The 18,243-nt window shown below is 43.3% G+C and overlaps 1 protein-coding gene across 1 annotated transcript in view; it reads right to left on the reverse strand.

The window, feature by feature from the left end:
- Nucleotides 1-9,285, reverse strand: part of CHRNA1 (cholinergic receptor nicotinic alpha 1 subunit) — a 10,529-nt gene extending 1,244 nt beyond the window's left edge. The window contains exons 1-7 of the mRNA XM_077751169.1: nucleotides 9,201-9,285; nucleotides 8,643-8,788; nucleotides 8,485-8,529; nucleotides 7,307-7,416; nucleotides 4,819-5,014; nucleotides 4,092-4,329; nucleotides 830-1,053 (exon numbers count right to left, since the gene is read on the reverse strand). Coding sequence (XP_077607295.1) covers nucleotides 830-1,053; nucleotides 4,092-4,329; nucleotides 4,819-5,014; nucleotides 7,307-7,416; nucleotides 8,485-8,529; nucleotides 8,643-8,788; nucleotides 9,201-9,285 — 1,044 coding nt within the window. The remainder of the gene's footprint in view (nucleotides 1-829; nucleotides 1,054-4,091; nucleotides 4,330-4,818; nucleotides 5,015-7,306; nucleotides 7,417-8,484; nucleotides 8,530-8,642; nucleotides 8,789-9,200) is intronic.
- Nucleotides 9,286-18,243: the final 8,958 nt, after the last annotated feature.

Genomic DNA, 18,243 nt, shown 5'->3' on the forward strand with positions numbered 1-18,243 from the left:
GGGCTGGACCTCTCTCTCTCTCTCTCCCTCCCTCTCCTTCTTTCTCTGTCTCTGTCTCTCTCTCTCTCTCTATAGGGGTCCAGCCTCTAAAATAGCTACACTGGTTTTTTCTCCCCATTTCTTATTCCTAAAGAAATGCATCATAGCTGTTGCCAGGAGTCATGCAAGTCTTTATAGATACAGGGACTGATTATCCTCCCAAAAGAATACATTGCAAGCGGTAGTTTCTCTGTTAGTTCATGACAAGTCTTTTGCATTCTACAGAAAAGACCCTGGACGTTAGTGTCTCTGTGAAGTTTTCTTTAAAAACTGACATATTTGAAATGCTAACACATTTTAAATTTCAATAATGCAAATATTTGAGACCAAGTTCCTCATGAAAACTCACTTCTTGACAATTTCTTGTCAAGCATCCCCTCTGTCTCTAGCCCTTATTCTGTTCTCAGCAGATGACTTTACCAGCAAAAAATAAGCAATCTGTTCACAGAATGGAAGACCTACACACAGAAATCTCAAGAATTTCACAGAATCTGAATAAAAAGCAATTCACGCACCTTCTCTAATCAAAGAGACTCTTTAAACTTGAATTTGGAGTGGGCTTTGTTAATTCTGTTTTTCTTCTGTGTCTGGGGAGGCTATAGGAATTATTTATCCCTTGAAAGAGACTAAAAGAAAGTTCCTTCCAGAAATCTCCTAAAAACCCTGAGAAAGGACAGTTCCTAAGTGCCCACATGCATTAGCCAGAACTCCACTGGCCCCGTGGAGGGAGACACGTTCTTGAGGGCAGGGCTGCCCCCGTGCAGAGGGTGCAAGGGCCTCACTTGCTCACCTTGCGTACCCAGTCAGGCATGACGTGGGTGCTGGGGGAGCGGTGGTGTGTGTTGATGACGATGACTGTGATGATGATGGACGCAATGACAAACACCATGGTGAACAGCATGTATTTCCCAATCAAGGGCACGGCACTAGAGGTGGAAGGGATTAACTCCACAATGACCAGGAGGAACACGGTCAAGGACAGCAGGACAGAGATGCTCAGGGTCATCTTCTCTCCTGGATACAATGAAGAAGGAATACAACCAGTCACATGCTATGGGCTGAATTGTTGTTCTCTTCGATTTTATACATGGAAGCCCTAAGCCTGAGCACCTCAGTGACTGTATTTGGAGATGAGGCTTGTAAAGAGGTAATTAAGTCAAAAGGAGTTCATTAGGGAGGGCTCTCATCCAATATGATTGGTGTCCTGATAGAAGAAGGAGATTAAGGTGGCTCAGTCGGTCAAACGTCTGACTTCTGCTCAGGTCATGATCTCCTGGTTCCTGGTTCATAAGTTCGAGCCCAGCATCCAGCTCTGTGTTGACAGTGTGGAGCCTGCTTGGGATCCCCTCTCTCCCTCTCTTTCTTTCTCTGTCCCTGCCCCACTTGTGCTCTCTCTCTCAAAATAAACAAGAAAAAAAAAAAAAAAAGGAGATTAGGACACATTCACACACAGAGAGGAAAGACCCAGAGGAAGACAGGCCACCTCTAAGCCAAGGAGAGAAGCCTCAGAGGAAACCAGACCTGCTGACAGTGTGACCTCCAGAACCTACACGTGTGGACAGAATTCCTGTTGTTTCAGCCACCTGGTTTGTTATGGCAGCTCTGGCAGACTAACATGCCACAAAACCCAAGGATAAAGGCCATGGGACCCGCATGCAGCTAGGGACATTTTGGGGGCAGAATTTCGTCCTCTGAGACCTTAGGGCCTTAACTGCTGACAATGGCAAGTGGCAGGCATTCCCATTAAGAGGCTGCCAGGCAGCCAACAGCTACTTACTCTCCTGCCCCAGCACTCCGTTGCTTGGTGGAACTCAGGCAACCTGAGTACTCAGGCAACCTAAGTACTCAGTACACAAGCTGAGTGACAAGCTAGACTCTGGGTGGTGGTTCTTCAGTCTGCACTAGAACATCGTCAGCCTTACAAAGCTGAACCGTAGCCTGACCTACGTGTGACCCAGCGGATGGATGGGCAACCCAGAAGTGCACATGAACTTCCCTCAGTATGGGAGTGAGCTGCAATACCAAACTCAGTGAACTTTTCACATTCATTTAGAGGACAGTTTGGTTTTTTCTTGTTTTGTCTTTCATACTGAGGGACCAGGGACTTCCCTGTCCCAACCTCTTCTCACCAGGTCCTGTAATGTCAGGGTGAACAATTCTCCGTTTGAGTCTTGGTGTGGTAAGCAAGGAGGGCAGGGACTGAATGGCCTTGGAATATTTTTGTGGGGACTGATGGCCTCAGAGCCTTTGGAAGGGACTTTCCTTGGGCTGGTCTTGCGGTTTGCCTTGGGAGACCTTTGTGCTGTCCTGTCCTCCAGTATGGAGCTTTCCCCCATACTGGATGCTTCCAGATGCTAGGAGTGTATATAGGATGCAGAGTGGATGCAAACAAGAAATGATTGATTTTACCTAGTGAGGAAAAGTCTACCTAGTGGATAAGAACGTCCCTAAAAGTGAAAGAGAGGGGGCACCTAGGTGGCTCAGTCAGTTGAACATTTGATTTCAGCTCCAGTCATAATCTCACAGTTTGTGGGGTGCCAGGGTGGCTCAGTCAGTTAAGCATAATCTCACAGTTTTTGAGCTGATAGCACTGAGCCTGCTTGGGATCCTCTCTCTCTGCCCCTCCCCTGCTCATACTCACTCTCTCTCTCTCAAAATAAATAAACTAAAAAAAGATAGGTAATTTTTTAAGTGAAAAAGAGGACAGAAATGTAAATATGAAATATCGACCAAGTTACACCAAATTTCTTGAATAATAATAATAGCTAACATTTATCAAGCATTTTTACTGTTTTGCTTTTTAAGCATAAACTGTCTCACATTTATAGAAACTCTGACTAGTTTCCATATTGCCCTAACTAGTATTCTCTTCACTTTACGAAGCTTCATTTGTGAGAAAGTCAGAAACAAATTGGGTTTGTGATCATTTGTTTAAAAATAAGTACGGTTGTAAGAACAACGTGTATTCTGTGGGGCAAATTCTGCCTTATTCTCTACTGTATCCGTGCCACATGACAATTGTTCAACAAATCTATGTTAAATGAGTGAATGCATAATATTTTTTTCCTTGTTAGAAAGTTGGACTTAGGTGTGTGTGTGTGTGTGTGTGTGTGTGTGTGTGTATCATTTTGATATAACTATTCCCTGTCGTAAGTTTGAGGACTGTCTGTATCACCTTTCTTTGTCCCTACTTGTCTGCCCTAAATTGTTTATGAGTGGTGACTTCTTGCAGGCACTTGTGTACCTCTTTCCCCTTTTCTGGGGATTGTTGGGGTTTGTTGAAATTATGTCACAGCTATGATCACTCAGTAGAAAGTAAGGAAGTTGCCCAGGCTGATATGTGAGAAAGAATTGCCACTTGGGAAGTATGGTCTTGTCTGGAAAACAGACATGCAAAAGCTATTTTCAAGTGGCAAGCAGTGAGCAAAAGAGGCAAGACCTGGGGGCGCCTGGGTGGCTCAGTCGGTTGAACTTCCGACTTTGGCTTAGGTCACAATCTCACAGTTCATGGATTTGAGCCCTGCATCAGGCTCTGTGCTGACAGCTCGGACCCTGGAGCCTGCTTCAGATTCTGTCTCCCTCTCTGCCTCTGCCCGCTCATGCTTTCTCTCTCTCTCAAAGATAAAAATAAACATTAAAAAAACACATTTTTTTAAAAAGAGGCAAGACCTGGCTTAGCATATAGCAAGTGGCTTTATAGGGGAAGTGGCATGAGGGGTGACCCCAGCCTTACCCAGCACGTCTCTGGACACACAGTAGATATTCAGCAAGTAAGCAGTGATGGTGATTCACTTTAACTAGACTGAACTATGTCTGTGCACCTCCAGGGTCATGGTCAACTCTCTGCCTGCTCCGTAGTCCGCTCTAGCTGTGAGCTCCCCCCACCAGTGACTCATCACTGAACATGGCCTCTCAGTCAATGGGTCCTCCCAGCCATGATGATTTGTGCCTGTCTGCCCACACTTGTTTATTAGCCCGTGATTATTTCTGGTTTTCCCCCAAACAGCGGCACAAGATTGGTCTGCAGTAGCAACCATGGCACCCACACCCACCTGAGTCTGTGGGCAAGTAGAACACCAGGCCAGTTAGGAAGGAGAAGAGCAGGCAGGGGATGATGACGTTGACGATGAAGTAGAGGGGCAGGCGCTGCATGACGAAGTGGTAGGTGATGTCCAGGTAGGGGGTGGAGGGGCAGCAGGCATAGGACACCCAGTGCTTCCAGCCCCGGGACTCCTTGATCACCCACTCTCCACTTTCCATGAAGTTGCTTAGGTCTGGTTGGTCGCTTTCCTGAGAAGATGCAATGAAACTTTGAAAGCCCAGCCACATCCCCCTGAGGAGGAGTGGGTTTCAAAATCAGCTGTAATTAAGCAGCAGATTGCGGTGCTGTCGTATACCCAGGACAGGACCCAGGATGGCCACTTCCAGTTTGGGGCCATAGAGTCCTTTTCTATAAAATAAGGGGGTTTGGACTATGCGGATCCTCCATGTTGACTACACATTCAAGTCACCTGGGAACTATAAAACATATTGGTGCCTTCATCCCACCCCAGACTGATTGAGCCAAAATTCCTAGGACTGAGCCTGGACACAGGAATTTATGTAAGCTCCCAGGTGGTTCTCCTGGGCACACATCAAGAACCTTCCCCATACTGAGAACCATCGAAGTGGATGATCCCCAAAGTTCAAATGGGTGACTGTGATTCTGGAGGAGCAGAGTCAGACACCTGAATTCTGCATTTCCAGAGTCCGGTCGCATCATATGAGGTGGGCACCTACCGGGTTAATGGCCACCACAGAGCCGTCATAGGTCCAGGTACCCAGCTTCATGCTGCAGTTCTGTTCATCAAAGGGAAAGTGGGTGACGATGATCTCACAGTAGCTTTTGAAGATGGCTGGAGGCGTCCATGTGATGTGGCCAGTGTAGTCCAGGAGCACTTTGGTGAACTTGACAATGGCAAAGTCACCATCTGCACTGCAATTGGGATCAAAGAGGAACATGACTCCAAGTGACGGATGAGCCTTTTGTTCTGCTCAAGGATGTTAGCAGGAGACAGCTGTTAATTATTTAGGTGCTAATTATAGACGCTTTCATTGGGACAGTGTCACTTTTTATCCATGGCAGTGTTTCCCAGATTTGTCTGATAATAAGAACCACTGGGGTGCTTGTTTAAAATACAGGTTTCTGAGCACCAGCTGAAGTGCTAAGTCAGAATATCTGGGGAAAAACAGAGGCATCTAGTTTTGAGGAGATAACAGGTAACACTGTATACCAGATTTTTTTTCTTCCCAGTTTTCAATAGTGTTGTAATGTTAATTTCCATCTATCCCTCCCCCAGTATATCTTGAAAGTTAACTGGGAAAAAAACCCAGGAATTTAAAATAAAAATAGGTCCAGTAGCTTGTTACTAGGGTAAGCAGGTTAAGGACTCTGTTATCTCTCTAAGAACTATTTAGAACTCTGTAGGGCAGGGCTCAAACCCAGATGCCCCCATGACCAGGCAGCCCAGGAAGGCATGAAGGGTGAGGCAGAACCCTCTCTCCTCTAAGGAAGGTGACACTCCACTTTCTTGTGGCTTCCTTGTGTGAGTGAAGGCCCAAAGCTGCCAGATATTTGGGTTTTTCCTTGGAAGCTGGAAATCTAGATTTTTAATCCAACATTTCTATATTTTTGAATGTTGGATTTTTCTAGAGACTAAAACTCCAGTTTAATGTGATATTTTAATTTTTTATTTTTTTTACATTTATTTATTTTTGAGAGACAGAGACAGAGCATGAGTGGAGGAAGGGGAGAGAGAGAAGAAGACACAGAATTTGAAGCAGGCTCCAGGCTCTGAGCTGTCAGCACAGAGCCCATTGTGGGGCTCGAACTCATGAACCGTGAGATCATGACCTGAGCTGAAGTCGGATACTTAACCAACAGCCACCCAGATCCCCCTAATGTGATATTTAAAAATTTTCAAATGTTGGCACTGATTTCTCATTACAAAGCTCAACATTGTAGATATTAAAAAATAACAAGCTGCTTCTGCAGGCCTTATTCAGTGGGCAGCCCACTTGAACCCAAAGGGCCTGTGTCCTGGGTCCTTGGCCAAAGGCATTTAGAATATGTTGAACAAGTGGGTGAGGTCTGCCTTGGTAAGAGTAAGGTAAGACTTTCAGGGACACATGGCATATATTGGTTCCTTACTTCATTAATGAGGAGATTTTCTTCCTACTCATTTTCCTTGGGATGGAGGTAGAGCTCTATCCAGAAAACTATGCAGTTTTGGACCTTCCCAAAAGAGACCCAAAGAACAGAGGGCCACAGGATCGTCCAGATCTATCTCTATAAGCAAATATAGGGTTCTCGCCAAACCAGGGTGCTCCCGAGCGAGTTTGTCAAAAGGAGGAGCGGATTTTAATTGCTTCTCTTAGATTCTCGCTGAAAGAGAAACTTACACAAGACACTCTGCTCTATCAGCATATTTGTCCAAAAAGGTTATCCAAATGATTGGATAATTTGGCCCAACCTTGAATCTCAGGTGCAATTGGGAAATATGGAGTAGAAAATCAAAGCAGGAGGGCCAGCCTTAAGGGTGTCATTTCCATTCACACGCCCCTGCCGCCCATCCAGGCCAGTCTGCGAGAAGGCACGGCCTGCTCATGCAGACACATGCTGTAGAATGTCAGGCTGCAGATCCTCCTGGCCGATGGCGGATGCTCCTGCCTGGGAAGGATGCTCTTTGAAATGAACATTCCCTGACAAATGAAGGGCGTATGATAATGAACCTGTCATTAAACCAGAGTGTCTGGAATCACATTATAATTTCACAACATGCAGTCTGTCACGGAGCCCGGTGGATGGGCCACGCAGGCATCCCAGGCCACCGGCTGCACACAATGCCTTGGGATACCATGACGGTGTGATGGATAACAACCCCGGGAGGTTCAGACCTATTGGTAGGAAGGACGTTTAATTCCAAGGAACTCAATTATAGGAATTTGGGTTCCTTGGATAGTTGCCATACACCCTTCAGGAACTCTCAGGGATTAAATGTCCCCCACCCCACAGCCCGGATCCAATTTGGCTCTGATAATTGTTTCTATTCATAACATGAGACACCATATGGCGCCCCTAGCATGTCAACTTGGCTCTTGGTTTTTAAGGGTTATTTAATGTGAACAGTGGTGAGAAGCATACTGAGAGTGGCAGCCCTTCCGATAGGGCTCGGGCTACACCTGCCCCAGGAATGTCGCCCTCCCCAGCCTGTCTGTTTTTGCTTACTTGTTATAGAGAACGAGGTCTGGGCGCCAGATTTTTTCCGAAGGAATGTGAATTTTTTTCACGCCACCATAGTCTTCTGGATTCCATTTTAGGTTGTAATCTACCCATTGCTAAAACACAAAGACAACGTTTTGCTGATAAAAAGAGCTAAGAATGTTTTTTAAAAATCTGAGCATTGCGATGGGTATGATGATTCAGATATCGACAGCAATTGTGCTCCAGTAAAAGGGGCTTGACTCAGAATTCAGCTTTCACTTTAGTAAACGATAACAGCAGATGCCTCTATAGTACTGACTGCATGCAGACACTGTTCCAAGCATTTTACCCATATTCATCGTGTAGTCTTCACAACAGTCCTATGAGGGAAGAGTGATTTTTGGCCCCATTTTACAGACGAGAAAACAAAGGTACTTCAGGTCACACCATTGGGTGGTAGCGTGTCTAACATGCCATCCTGCCCAGCCCAGGAAAGGAGAATGACCTTACTGTAGCAGGCAACATCATTTTTTAGAAGTGTTATGTTTTTTTCTTACATTATAAAAGTAATATATGCCCAATGCAGCAAATTCAGATGACACAATGTTATGAATTGAACTGTGTCTCCCCCTCCCCTTTCATATGTTGAAATCCTAGTTTCAAATACCTCATAATATAACTTCGTTTGGAGATAGGGTCTTTCTAGAGGTAATTAGGCTAGAATTAGGTCATTAAGGGAAGCCCTAATCCAACATGACTGGTGTCCTTAAAGAAGGGGACAGTTGAAGACAAACATATTCACGAAGAATGCCTTGTGAACATGACGTTGGCCAACTACGTGCAAAAGAGACAGGCCCAGAGCAGATTCTCTCTCACAGCCCTCAGAAGGAGCCAGTTCTGCTGATACCTTGATTTTGGACATTTGGCCTCAAGAGCTCTGAGAGAATAAATTTCTGTTGTTTAAGCACCTAGTTTGTGACTTTGTTTATGGTAGGTAGCCTCGCAAACTAACATAGACAAAGCACAAAGTAAAAAACAAACACACACATACCAACAAATATGATCCATAATCTCACTACACCAAAATATTTACTTTCACCATGTTGGTATGTAACCTTATTACCCAAATTAATTCCCTTTGAGCCCAGGTTAAATTCCTCAGTGAATACCAACAGCATCAATAGAATTATCTAGGTGAATACCTGTTTCAGTCGCACATTGGTTGTCACAATCTGATTTACTTCATCCTGAGAAAAGATAAGGGGTAAAGGGTAAGGGTAAGGTAGGGGTAAGGAGGGGAGGAGAAGGGAGGGTGCTTCAGGGTGAGAGGTGTGGGGAGCCCAGAGTGTGGCCATCTCACCACATTGATGAGTTGTATCAGCTGCAGACCCACAGTGACCTCCACAGCCTGGCGGTGGTCTTCCACTGGCCGAACCACACTGTTGTAATCTTCAAACAGCTTTGCCACCAGGCGGGTCTCATGTTCGGAGCCCAGGACGAGGCCAACTGAGACAGCAAATGACACACACACTGTCAGATTCTGCTCCCCACCCTCTGCAAACACTCATGTGAGTAATAGAGGAGTGACCAACTAATGGAAGGCACGCAGGCCCCCTTGCTGAAGGGCTCCCAATGCAGCTTATATCGCCCTAAGTTCTTTTCCAATCGCAGCTTCTGGAGTGGTCCCTTCCCAGTGGGGTGTGCCAGATTATCCTGACACTTGTACTCTGAACAGATGACATTCCTTAATGCAGCCTCCAGCTGAATCAGGTTTGTTATTGCACACACACAAGAAGAAAAGTCCATACAAAAGCCAGTCTTTATATTTCAGTCTACTCATGCGGTAATGAAATCTCAGGTTGGCTGGCCTCAGATCTCATAATGTGCTGAGCAGTCGAAAACTGATGCTGGTTCATACCCACTGGGATGGCTGTAATTGATAAAACTGAAAACTGTGGGTATTGGTGAGATTGGGCCACGGTACAGCTGCTGTGGGGGACCATTTGGCGATTCCTCACACGAGTTACATGCAGAGTGACCATCTGACCTAGTGATCCCACTCCTAGGTATATCCCCCAAAGAACTGTCCACACAAAAGCTTGTACACCAGTGTTCATGGCCACACTATGTGTAATAACCAAACAATGGAAACCACCCAAATGCCCATCAGCAGATAAGTGGATGAACAAATTGTGGGATGTACATGCAGTGGAATATTATTCAACCATAAAAATGAATGAAGTGTTGATTTATGCTACACCATGGATGAGCCCTGAAAACGTGCGAAGTGAGAGAGATTGGACACAAAGGGGCACATACTGTATGATTCCATTTATATGAAATATTCAGAAGAGGTAAATCCATAGAGCTAGCGGATTAGTGGTTAGTGGGGGCTGAGAAGACAGGGGAAGGGAGAGTAACTACTGATGGGTACAGGGTTTCCTTTCAGGGTGATGAAAATGTTCTGGAACTAGATAGCAGTGATGGTTGCATAACATTGTGAATGTCCTTAATGCCACAAAGTCATCCACTTTAAGATGGTAATTTTATGTAATGTATATTTTACGATGGCAAATTCTATGTAGTGTGTATTTTCTTGTAATTAAAAAAATTACTGCTGGCAGGTACATGTCCCTGTTGAGTTACCATTAAGTAAACACCATGTGCTTTTCTGACCTGGGTTTAGAGCTCCTCCTGTCTGGAGCAGGAGTGACTCCTGGGAATCTTTACTGAATTTTTCTTCAGGGTGATGAGCAATGGTATTTGCTACTCTTAGACCCCACTGACTTTTGATGTCTGATGTTATGCAGTTCCCACCAGCCTGTGATGAGGCAGGCGGACATTCTCACGTGAGATCTGAAAGGCTGGAAGTCTTGTCCAAGGTCCTGTGGCTGGGGCAGGGCTTGGAAGGAGCCCTGTCATTCTGCACTGTGCTCATGCACTAACTCGTGAGGTCCCAAGTGTGCTGCGAGCTGTCTTAGAAACTGCACAAATGCACCCACCATTCTTCCCTGTGAGAAAAAGGGTTCCAGATTCCAGCAAGTGCCTTATGAAGAAGGATCTTTGTAACTCAAGCCTTACATGGATTGGGGATTGCCTGTTCAGGGTTAGGAGAGGAAGCAGACACACGATCCATTTGCCCTAAGTCATGTAACCAGATCTCCCCTTTCCGCAGGTTATTCCTGAAGCCACCATACCTTCTCCCTGGGCCATGAGAACTTCAAAATTGCATGAGCAAGATGTTTTGCTTTTTCCCCCATAATGTTAACTAACCCATTGCCTCTAAGACAGGTTAGTCTTTTTCTTTATTATTTTTCTCCTTGAATCCTAGGTTTGAAAAAGTTTGTCAGCCAAGTAATTGTTAAGTATAAAGTAATTACTTTTTCTATTTTTATTAATTAATAAAAATAATCACTGGCATATCAAATCTGTTATGTGACAGACCCTCTTCTGTGTGTTTTGTACTTATTGACTCTTTTATTTCTTGTAACTGGGTGGGCACTAGGCACTGTTCTTCTCTTCACTTTACAGTAGGGGAGGAAATTGAACCATAGAGAGGTTGAGTGAGTTGTCCAGATTTCATAAACAGTGGAGCCAGGATTCAAGTCCAACACCCATGCTCCCCACCACTATTTCTCATCCAGAACTTGGGATCAGCTTGAAATAATCAACGTCATATCATGACACTGAAACACTTTCATCCCTGAGAAAATGTGTATTTTGTCAGTAGAGCTTCATTGAAGGCCCTATCTTTGTACTATCTTATTAAATCCTTATAATAATCCTATGAGATAAGTCTTTACCCCCAGTTTACAAGTGAGAAAATAGGCATTCAGACAGTAGAAGCACGTGTTCTTGGCTCCTGGCTAGTGGGAAATGGGGTTATAAATGCAGGAAATCGGACCCCAGGGTCTGTGCTCTTTGCCACCTCCCTAATGGTAAATGTATCATTTCCATTTGGATATTTGAAGCTTTCAGTGTAGCTTATTAAATGTCTTCATTAATGGATTTTATGTATGGAGCCCCTGACCAAGCCTACCTCATTGCTAGTTTCCCAAATATTCTGAACCCCAAAGCATCCATACAGCACTTACACCCAACAGCTCACCCAAACCACTTGCATTCGAGGACCCTTCTAGGGAGCATGTTGTCCAAAGACTCAGTTTTTGCTGTCACCCCATTGGCCACCTGGGACATAGCAATCCTCTGTCTTCCACACCTGTCTATCCTGGGCCCCTCCTGGCTCTGGGCAGGGCACTGTCATGGGTCACTGAGTGCCTTGGCTACAGAGTTTGACGATATTTCTTTGGTACTGGCTGGGTTGCTTATCTTTAAGTGACTGTTTATTCCCCTTTGACAGGAAGAACATACTGGAAAGCAACAGATAGAGCAGATGGTCTACATTATGTAGCAGGAAAACTATGCAGGCCAACTCTATGGTCCCCTGGGGAGAAGGCAAGGACTGGGGAGACAGGCCCATCAGCATTCCAGGGACATTCGCTTCCTCTCTCAGTCTCACTAAGAACAAGAGACCTTATTCCTTCCGTAATGCATTTCTAAGGAATTTAGAAAGAGGTCTCCATTTCTTAAATTAGGTTCATTGTTTGTTTCTTTTTTTCTTCCCAAAGCAGGGCAGTGTAATAGAAAACATACAAGACTTGAAGTCAGAATTCTGTGATTCTGTTCCCAAGTTCAGTGTGGTCTGTATAATTGGACCAGTTCTTCATGGAATCAATGAATCACAGTAGATACTTTCTTTAAAAGACAGGGTGTAAATTAATAAACATACACACAAATAAATAATGTCAAAGTCCTTCTTTTCAGCAAAATCATATGGGTAACCTTTACTCAGATGGTGGTAACATTAATTAAGTATTTGTTGAGCACTTCCTGTATGCAAAGCATTGTTTTAAGAGCTTTGAGATATTCAGAGATGAATTTAATATGAATCTTTCTACCTTCATGAAGGTTGACATTTGTCACTTACACAAAGAGGAACAAGCTGCAAAGTGATGTCATAGAAAGGTGGCAGTGAAGTATTTGGGATTCTGGCCATGGAAGAGAGGAAAAGGTTGTAATGAAAGGTGCTATGCAAGTAGAACAGAGATCATTATGTCTGTTCTGATGTGAATGAGAATTTTGGCCACAAAGAACTGATTCTAACTAGGGGAACCCAGCCACAATTTCAAAGTGTTCCTTTTGTACTATACTGGGTCAATTGGCATTTCTCAAAATTTTTTTTTAGCGTTTATTTATTTTTGAGAGAGAGAGACAGAGCACGAGCAGAAGAGGGGCAGAGAGAGAGGGAGACAGAATCTGAAACAGGCTCCAGGCTCTCAGCACAGAGCCCAGTGCGGTGCTCAAACTCAGGAACTGGGAGATCAGAGGCTGAGCTGATGTCAGACCTTAACAGACTGAGCCCCCCAGGCGTCCTCCAATTTGCATTTTTATGGAGGAAGAGCGTGATGAATTGGTCAAAAGGAGTTCTGAAATGTTACTAGTTACTTTAGGGAGTTCTTATCTCAACCTGGTGCCCCATCTCTTGCAACCTTTGACACTTGCAGGCTGTGTTTTCTAATGCGGCCCATGATAAACAGAGTCTCCAACTGGTCATGTTCCAACATTTATAAATTAAGTGGCCTCAGGCAGGTCAGTTCATGTCTTTCAGCTTCAGTTTTCCTATAATAACAAATTTAAGTTGTGGAACTTGCTTCATCTAGCTCTAAATTTCTCTGAACTCCTATGTGAACTGAGACCAGGAAACTCTAGGTTTGATCTGAATATATATCACATGCTGTTTTAGTCAGGTAAACATGCATTTTCAGGGGCCTTCAGTGTCCTAAGAGATCACCTAAGGATTTTCACATGTAAGTATATCACTTAAGAATTTTCATTGAGTGTAGGGGCGCCCGGGTGGCCCAGTTGCTTAAGCCTCCGACTCCAGCTCAGGTCATGATCTCATGGTTCATGGGTTCAAGCCCCGTGTCGGGCTCTGTGCTGACAGCCAGCTCAGAGCCTGGAGCCTGTTTCAGATTCTGTGTCTCCCTCTCTCTCTGACCCTCCCCTACTCACACTGTCTCTCTCTCTCTCTCTCTCAGAAATAAATACAAAATTTAAAAAAACTTTAAAAAAAGAATTTTCATTGAGTGTAGTTTGCAGGCACATACATGCTTACTCACACATGCATGTGCACACACACACAGTGCCACCATCACTGCCACTGACCACCACCACTACCAGGCCAGTCTGGGTTGGATCAAGTCCAAATCCCACAGACTGTAATTTATCTGAGTTTAGGGTATTTCCCTGAACTATGCTATTGAAAAACATTAATAATAAAGCTCTTTACCTTTTTTGCCCAGAAGGCCTGTGTTTGTCAGAGGAATATTAGAGAAGAGAAATCACAGAATGTCAGCCGTCTCATTTCTCAGTTGGGATGATATCACCAGTAAGCTTTTCTGTGAAGCAATCAGCAAACATCTACTTCCCCTTACCAGAAGTTTGGGATTAAGGGTAGTGTTTCAGCTGCTGTGCTGTGACACATTCCAGAGGTGAATGCAGGTCAAGGGCTGTGCAAGGTTTTATCATTTCAATTCAAACCCAAGCCTACATATAGTAAAAAAGTAGGCAGAAATGCATTCATAGGGACTTTTTGTTTTTAACTTTGGAAGTTAAAAAAAAAAAAAAGACCAAATGTTTAATCTCTTACAGAAAGAGTTTAATTAAAATTATTAATAGGTTTCTTTCTCCAGCACATGTAGCTGTCAGTCAGTCCTCTTCATGATTAGAATTCTCCCAGAGCAGTAAAAGGACTTGTTAACCAAATTGTCTGTGATTATAAGATGCCACTCTAAGTGCTTATAGTTGTTCAAATATGAAAGCTGCTCCGGGAGGGAGGGTGGTAAGGGTACTAATTCTGGTCAGATGGGCAAGTCCAATGCCAGGCACTGAAGGAGGGAGAGACCTGCACATCTACTTTGTGGGCTTTGAGCACGCAGCTCCTATTTTACTCGGATAACACAAATTAGAAATCTTTATCCACAAACTGAATCAAACCAACAAGATTGAGAAAGTGACAGAGTATAGCGCCTCAGGCTGACGAAGCCCTACCATTCTGTAGTCCCATCAGAGAAGCAAGGTACTGGCCTGGGGGCCTCTCATGCTTCAGCGTCACAGGAGAGACCCTCGACCCTGGCACTTACCTGAGCAGAGCCCCAGGAGCAGGAGGAACGGCCACGACTCCATGGGCTGTGGGCGCTGGTGTGGATTGGTGCCGCTCGTGGGACTCTCTGGCTAGAAGCTTGGCTGGGAGAGGGTTTGGAAGGCGAGTCGGTTCAGTGGAGCTATTGTTTTACACCACCTGTTTGTGGCAGTGACAGCTGGGCTGCCCAGAGCCCTTGGAGCCCAGGGAGTTGCTGAGGGCCTAACAGGATTACAGGGTGCCTCACTTTACGTAATTGCTATACCCTTGACAAGCTGACTATGAACTGCACTGTATTTTAAATGAGTCAGGTTCAATTAAAAAAATTTATAGTAGGGAATGAATTATTTTGAATGGTGAGCAAATCCCCTCCTTTTTGTGTAAACCAGACCGCCATCTATGTGGACTGACTTGATCAGGGTCACTAGGTCTGAGTCGATAGTCAGCTGTTACCGTAAGACACTGGTCATCCTGAATCTCAGAAGTCTACATTCGACATATAGGACAGGTGGAGTTGCTGGGGCTAATTCTAGACTGAGAATGCTGGGGCTTTTGTGCTGAATGAATTCGAGAAGAGTGTGGTTGGTGCTGAATCTGCTGTTGGAGAATTCCGTGTTTGGTTGGGTTTGTTTTTTAACAAAGATGGCTTCTTCCATAAAAGTGGTTTTATTGCCGCCTCGGAGTGACTGTTCCAGCTGCTCTCTGCATCAGGCAAAACCTGTCGCATGGTGCGCTGTGAGCTGGAGCAAACTGCCCACCTCCCTGTTATTTGAGTGAAGTGTAATTAGCAGCAAAGGGTCCCACTGCGTAAGCATTTGTTCCAGGCTCCTGCTCTCTTCCGTCCATTCTTTGCCTGCTCTTAGTCAGGCAAGCAAAGAGCACAGTGGTTCAGCTTTTCAATTTCCTTGTTAAAAAACAACAACCCTAAAAGCCGGCAGTTAGTGGTTATTCAGTCTGAAAAGTATTTTCACCAAAACAGGGAAGGAAGCAGTTATTTAAAAAGAGACCCTGCCTGTTCCTTCCTTTTTCCCAAATCGAATCAGGTGAGGAAGGTCCCTCGTCTCAAGTCCAAGGACAGCATCCTGACACATCCACCTATTCTGGTGAGTCAAAACAAATAGTTAGGGAAAGGGCTTGGAAGGTACAGGAGAGAGCTGCAAATTCACATTGTTTATATTTTTTCTGTTTAATTTGTGGTAGGTCAGCTTCCAGTCCCCTAAAAATTTGTTTTTCTCCTTTCTGGAGTATAACATTGTGACTGCCTGGTCAGAAATTATATCCTTCTACTGAATTCTTGCTTCTAGAAGGAGCCATGTGTTTCTGGTGTTTTTTGTTTTGTTTTGTTTTTTAGGGAGGCTCCAGGCCTAGTGCGAGCCCAGCTTGGGGCTTGAACTCAAGACCCTGATATCAAGACCTGAGCTAAAATCAAGTTGGATGCTCAACTGCCTAAGCCACTCAGGAACCCCTAAGTTTATTTATTTAAGTAATCCAACACCAACATGGGGCTCAAACCCATGACCTCAAGATCAAGAGTCACATGCTCTTCTGACTGAGCCAGCCAGATGCCTTGTTTTGCTTCTTAAATTACACATATAAGTGAAATCATATGGTATTTGTCTTTCTCTGGCTAACTTATTTCACTTAGCATTATGTTCTCTAGATCCATCCATTTTATTGCAGATGGCAAGATCTCAGTCTTTTTTATGACTAATATTCCATTGTTTAAATATACCACATCTTCTTTATCCATTCATCAATCAATGGACACTTGGGCTGCTTCCATAATTTGGACATTGTAAATAATGCTGCAGTTAACATAGGGGTGCATATATCTTTTTGAATTAGTGTTTTTGTGGAATTACTGTATTGTAGGGTACTTCTATTTTTAACTTTTTGAGGAGCCCCCATACTGTTTTCCACAGTAGGTGCATCAGTTTGTGTTCCCAACAGAGCAAGAGGGTTCCTTTTTCTCCATATCCTTGCCAACTCTTACTTTTCAGTGTATTTGATTTTAGCCATCTGACAGGTTTGATATGATATCTCATTGTGATTCTGATTTGCATTTCCCTGATGATGAGTGATGTTGAGCATCTTTATATGTGTGTGTTGGTCATTTGCATGTCTTCTTTGGAGAAATGTCTTCTGCTCATTTTTTGGTTAAATTATTTGTTTTCTTGGTGTTGAGTTGTATAAATTCTTTATGTATTCTAGATACTAACTCTATTGGATATGTCATTTGCAAATATCTTCTTACATTCATTGGGTTGTCTTTTAGTTTTGCTGATAGTTTCCTTTACTGTACAGAAACTTTTATTTTGATGTAGTCCCAATAGTTTATTTTTGCTTTTGTTTACTTTGCCAGAGAAGACATATCTAGAAGAATGTTACTATGGCTGATGTCAGAGAAATTATTGCTTATGCTCTCTTCTAGGATTTTTGTGGTTTCATGTCTCCAATTTAGGTCTTTAAGTTTTGAGTTTATTTTTGTGTATGGGTAAGAAAGTGGTCCAGTTTCATTCTTTTGCATGGAGCTGTCCAGTTTTTCCAACACCATTTGTTGAAGAGATTGTCTCTTTCCCATTGCATATTCTTGTGTCCTTTGTTGAATATTAATTGATCATATAATCATGAGTTTTACTGCTGTCTGTTTTGTTCTATTGTTGTATGTGTCTCCTTTTGTGCCAGTACCATAATGTTTTGATTATTGTAGCTTTGTAGTGTATCTTGATACTTGGGATTGTGATACCTACAGTTTTGTTCTTTTTCAAGATTGTTTTGGCTATTTGAGGCCTTTTGTGGTTCCATACAAATTTTACTATTATTCTAATTCTGTGAACAGTGCTGTCAGTATTTTGAGAGGGATTGCATTGGCTTGGTAGATTGCTTCTGGGAAGTATGGACACTTTAACAATGTTTGTTCTTCTAATCTGTGAGCATGGGGTATCTTTCCATTTGTCTTTGTCAACTTCAGTTTCTTTCATCAGTGTTTAATAGTTTTCAGAGTACAAATCTTTCACCTCCTTGGTTAATTTTATTCCTAGATATTGTATTATTTTTGGTGCAGTTGTAAATGGGATTGTTTTCTTAATTTTTCTTTCTGCTATTTTGTTATTAGTGTATGGCAATTAACAGATTTATGTATGTTGATTTTGTATCCTGTGACCTTACTGAATTCCTTTATCAGTTCTAGTAGTTTTTTGGTGGAGTCCTTAGATAATATCATGCCATCTGCGAATAGAGAAAGGTGTACTTCTTCCTTACCAATTTGGATGCCTTTTATTTCTTTTTCTTATCTGATTTCTGTGGCTAGGACTTCTGGTACAATGTTGAATAAAAGTGGTAAGACTGGATATCCTTGTCTTGTTCTTAGGGGAAAAGCTTTTAGCTTTACACCATTGAGTTTGATGTTAACTGTGGGGTTTTTTTTTGTTGTTGTTTTTTTATAAATGGCCTTTATTATGTTGAGGTATGTTCCCTCTGAACATACTTTAAGGGATTTTATTAGGAATGGATATTATACTTTATCAAATGCTTTTTTTTGGATCTATCATATCATTTAAATCCTTTCTCTCTCTCTCTTTTTTTAAAGATTTCATTTTTAAGTAATCTCTACACCCAACATGGGNGATCTGATTGCTGTGGCTAGGACTTCTGGTACAATGTTGAATAAAAGTGGTAAGACTGGATATCCTTGTCTTGTTCTTAGGGGAAAAGCTTTTAGCTTTACACCATTGAGTTTGATGTTAACTGTGGGGTTTTT

Source organism: Crocuta crocuta, unplaced genomic scaffold, assembly GCF_008692635.1.
Source record: "Crocuta crocuta isolate KB4526 unplaced genomic scaffold, BGI_CrCroc_1.0 scaffold219, whole genome shotgun sequence".
NCBI classification, from domain to species: domain Eukaryota; kingdom Metazoa; phylum Chordata; class Mammalia; order Carnivora; family Hyaenidae; genus Crocuta; species Crocuta crocuta.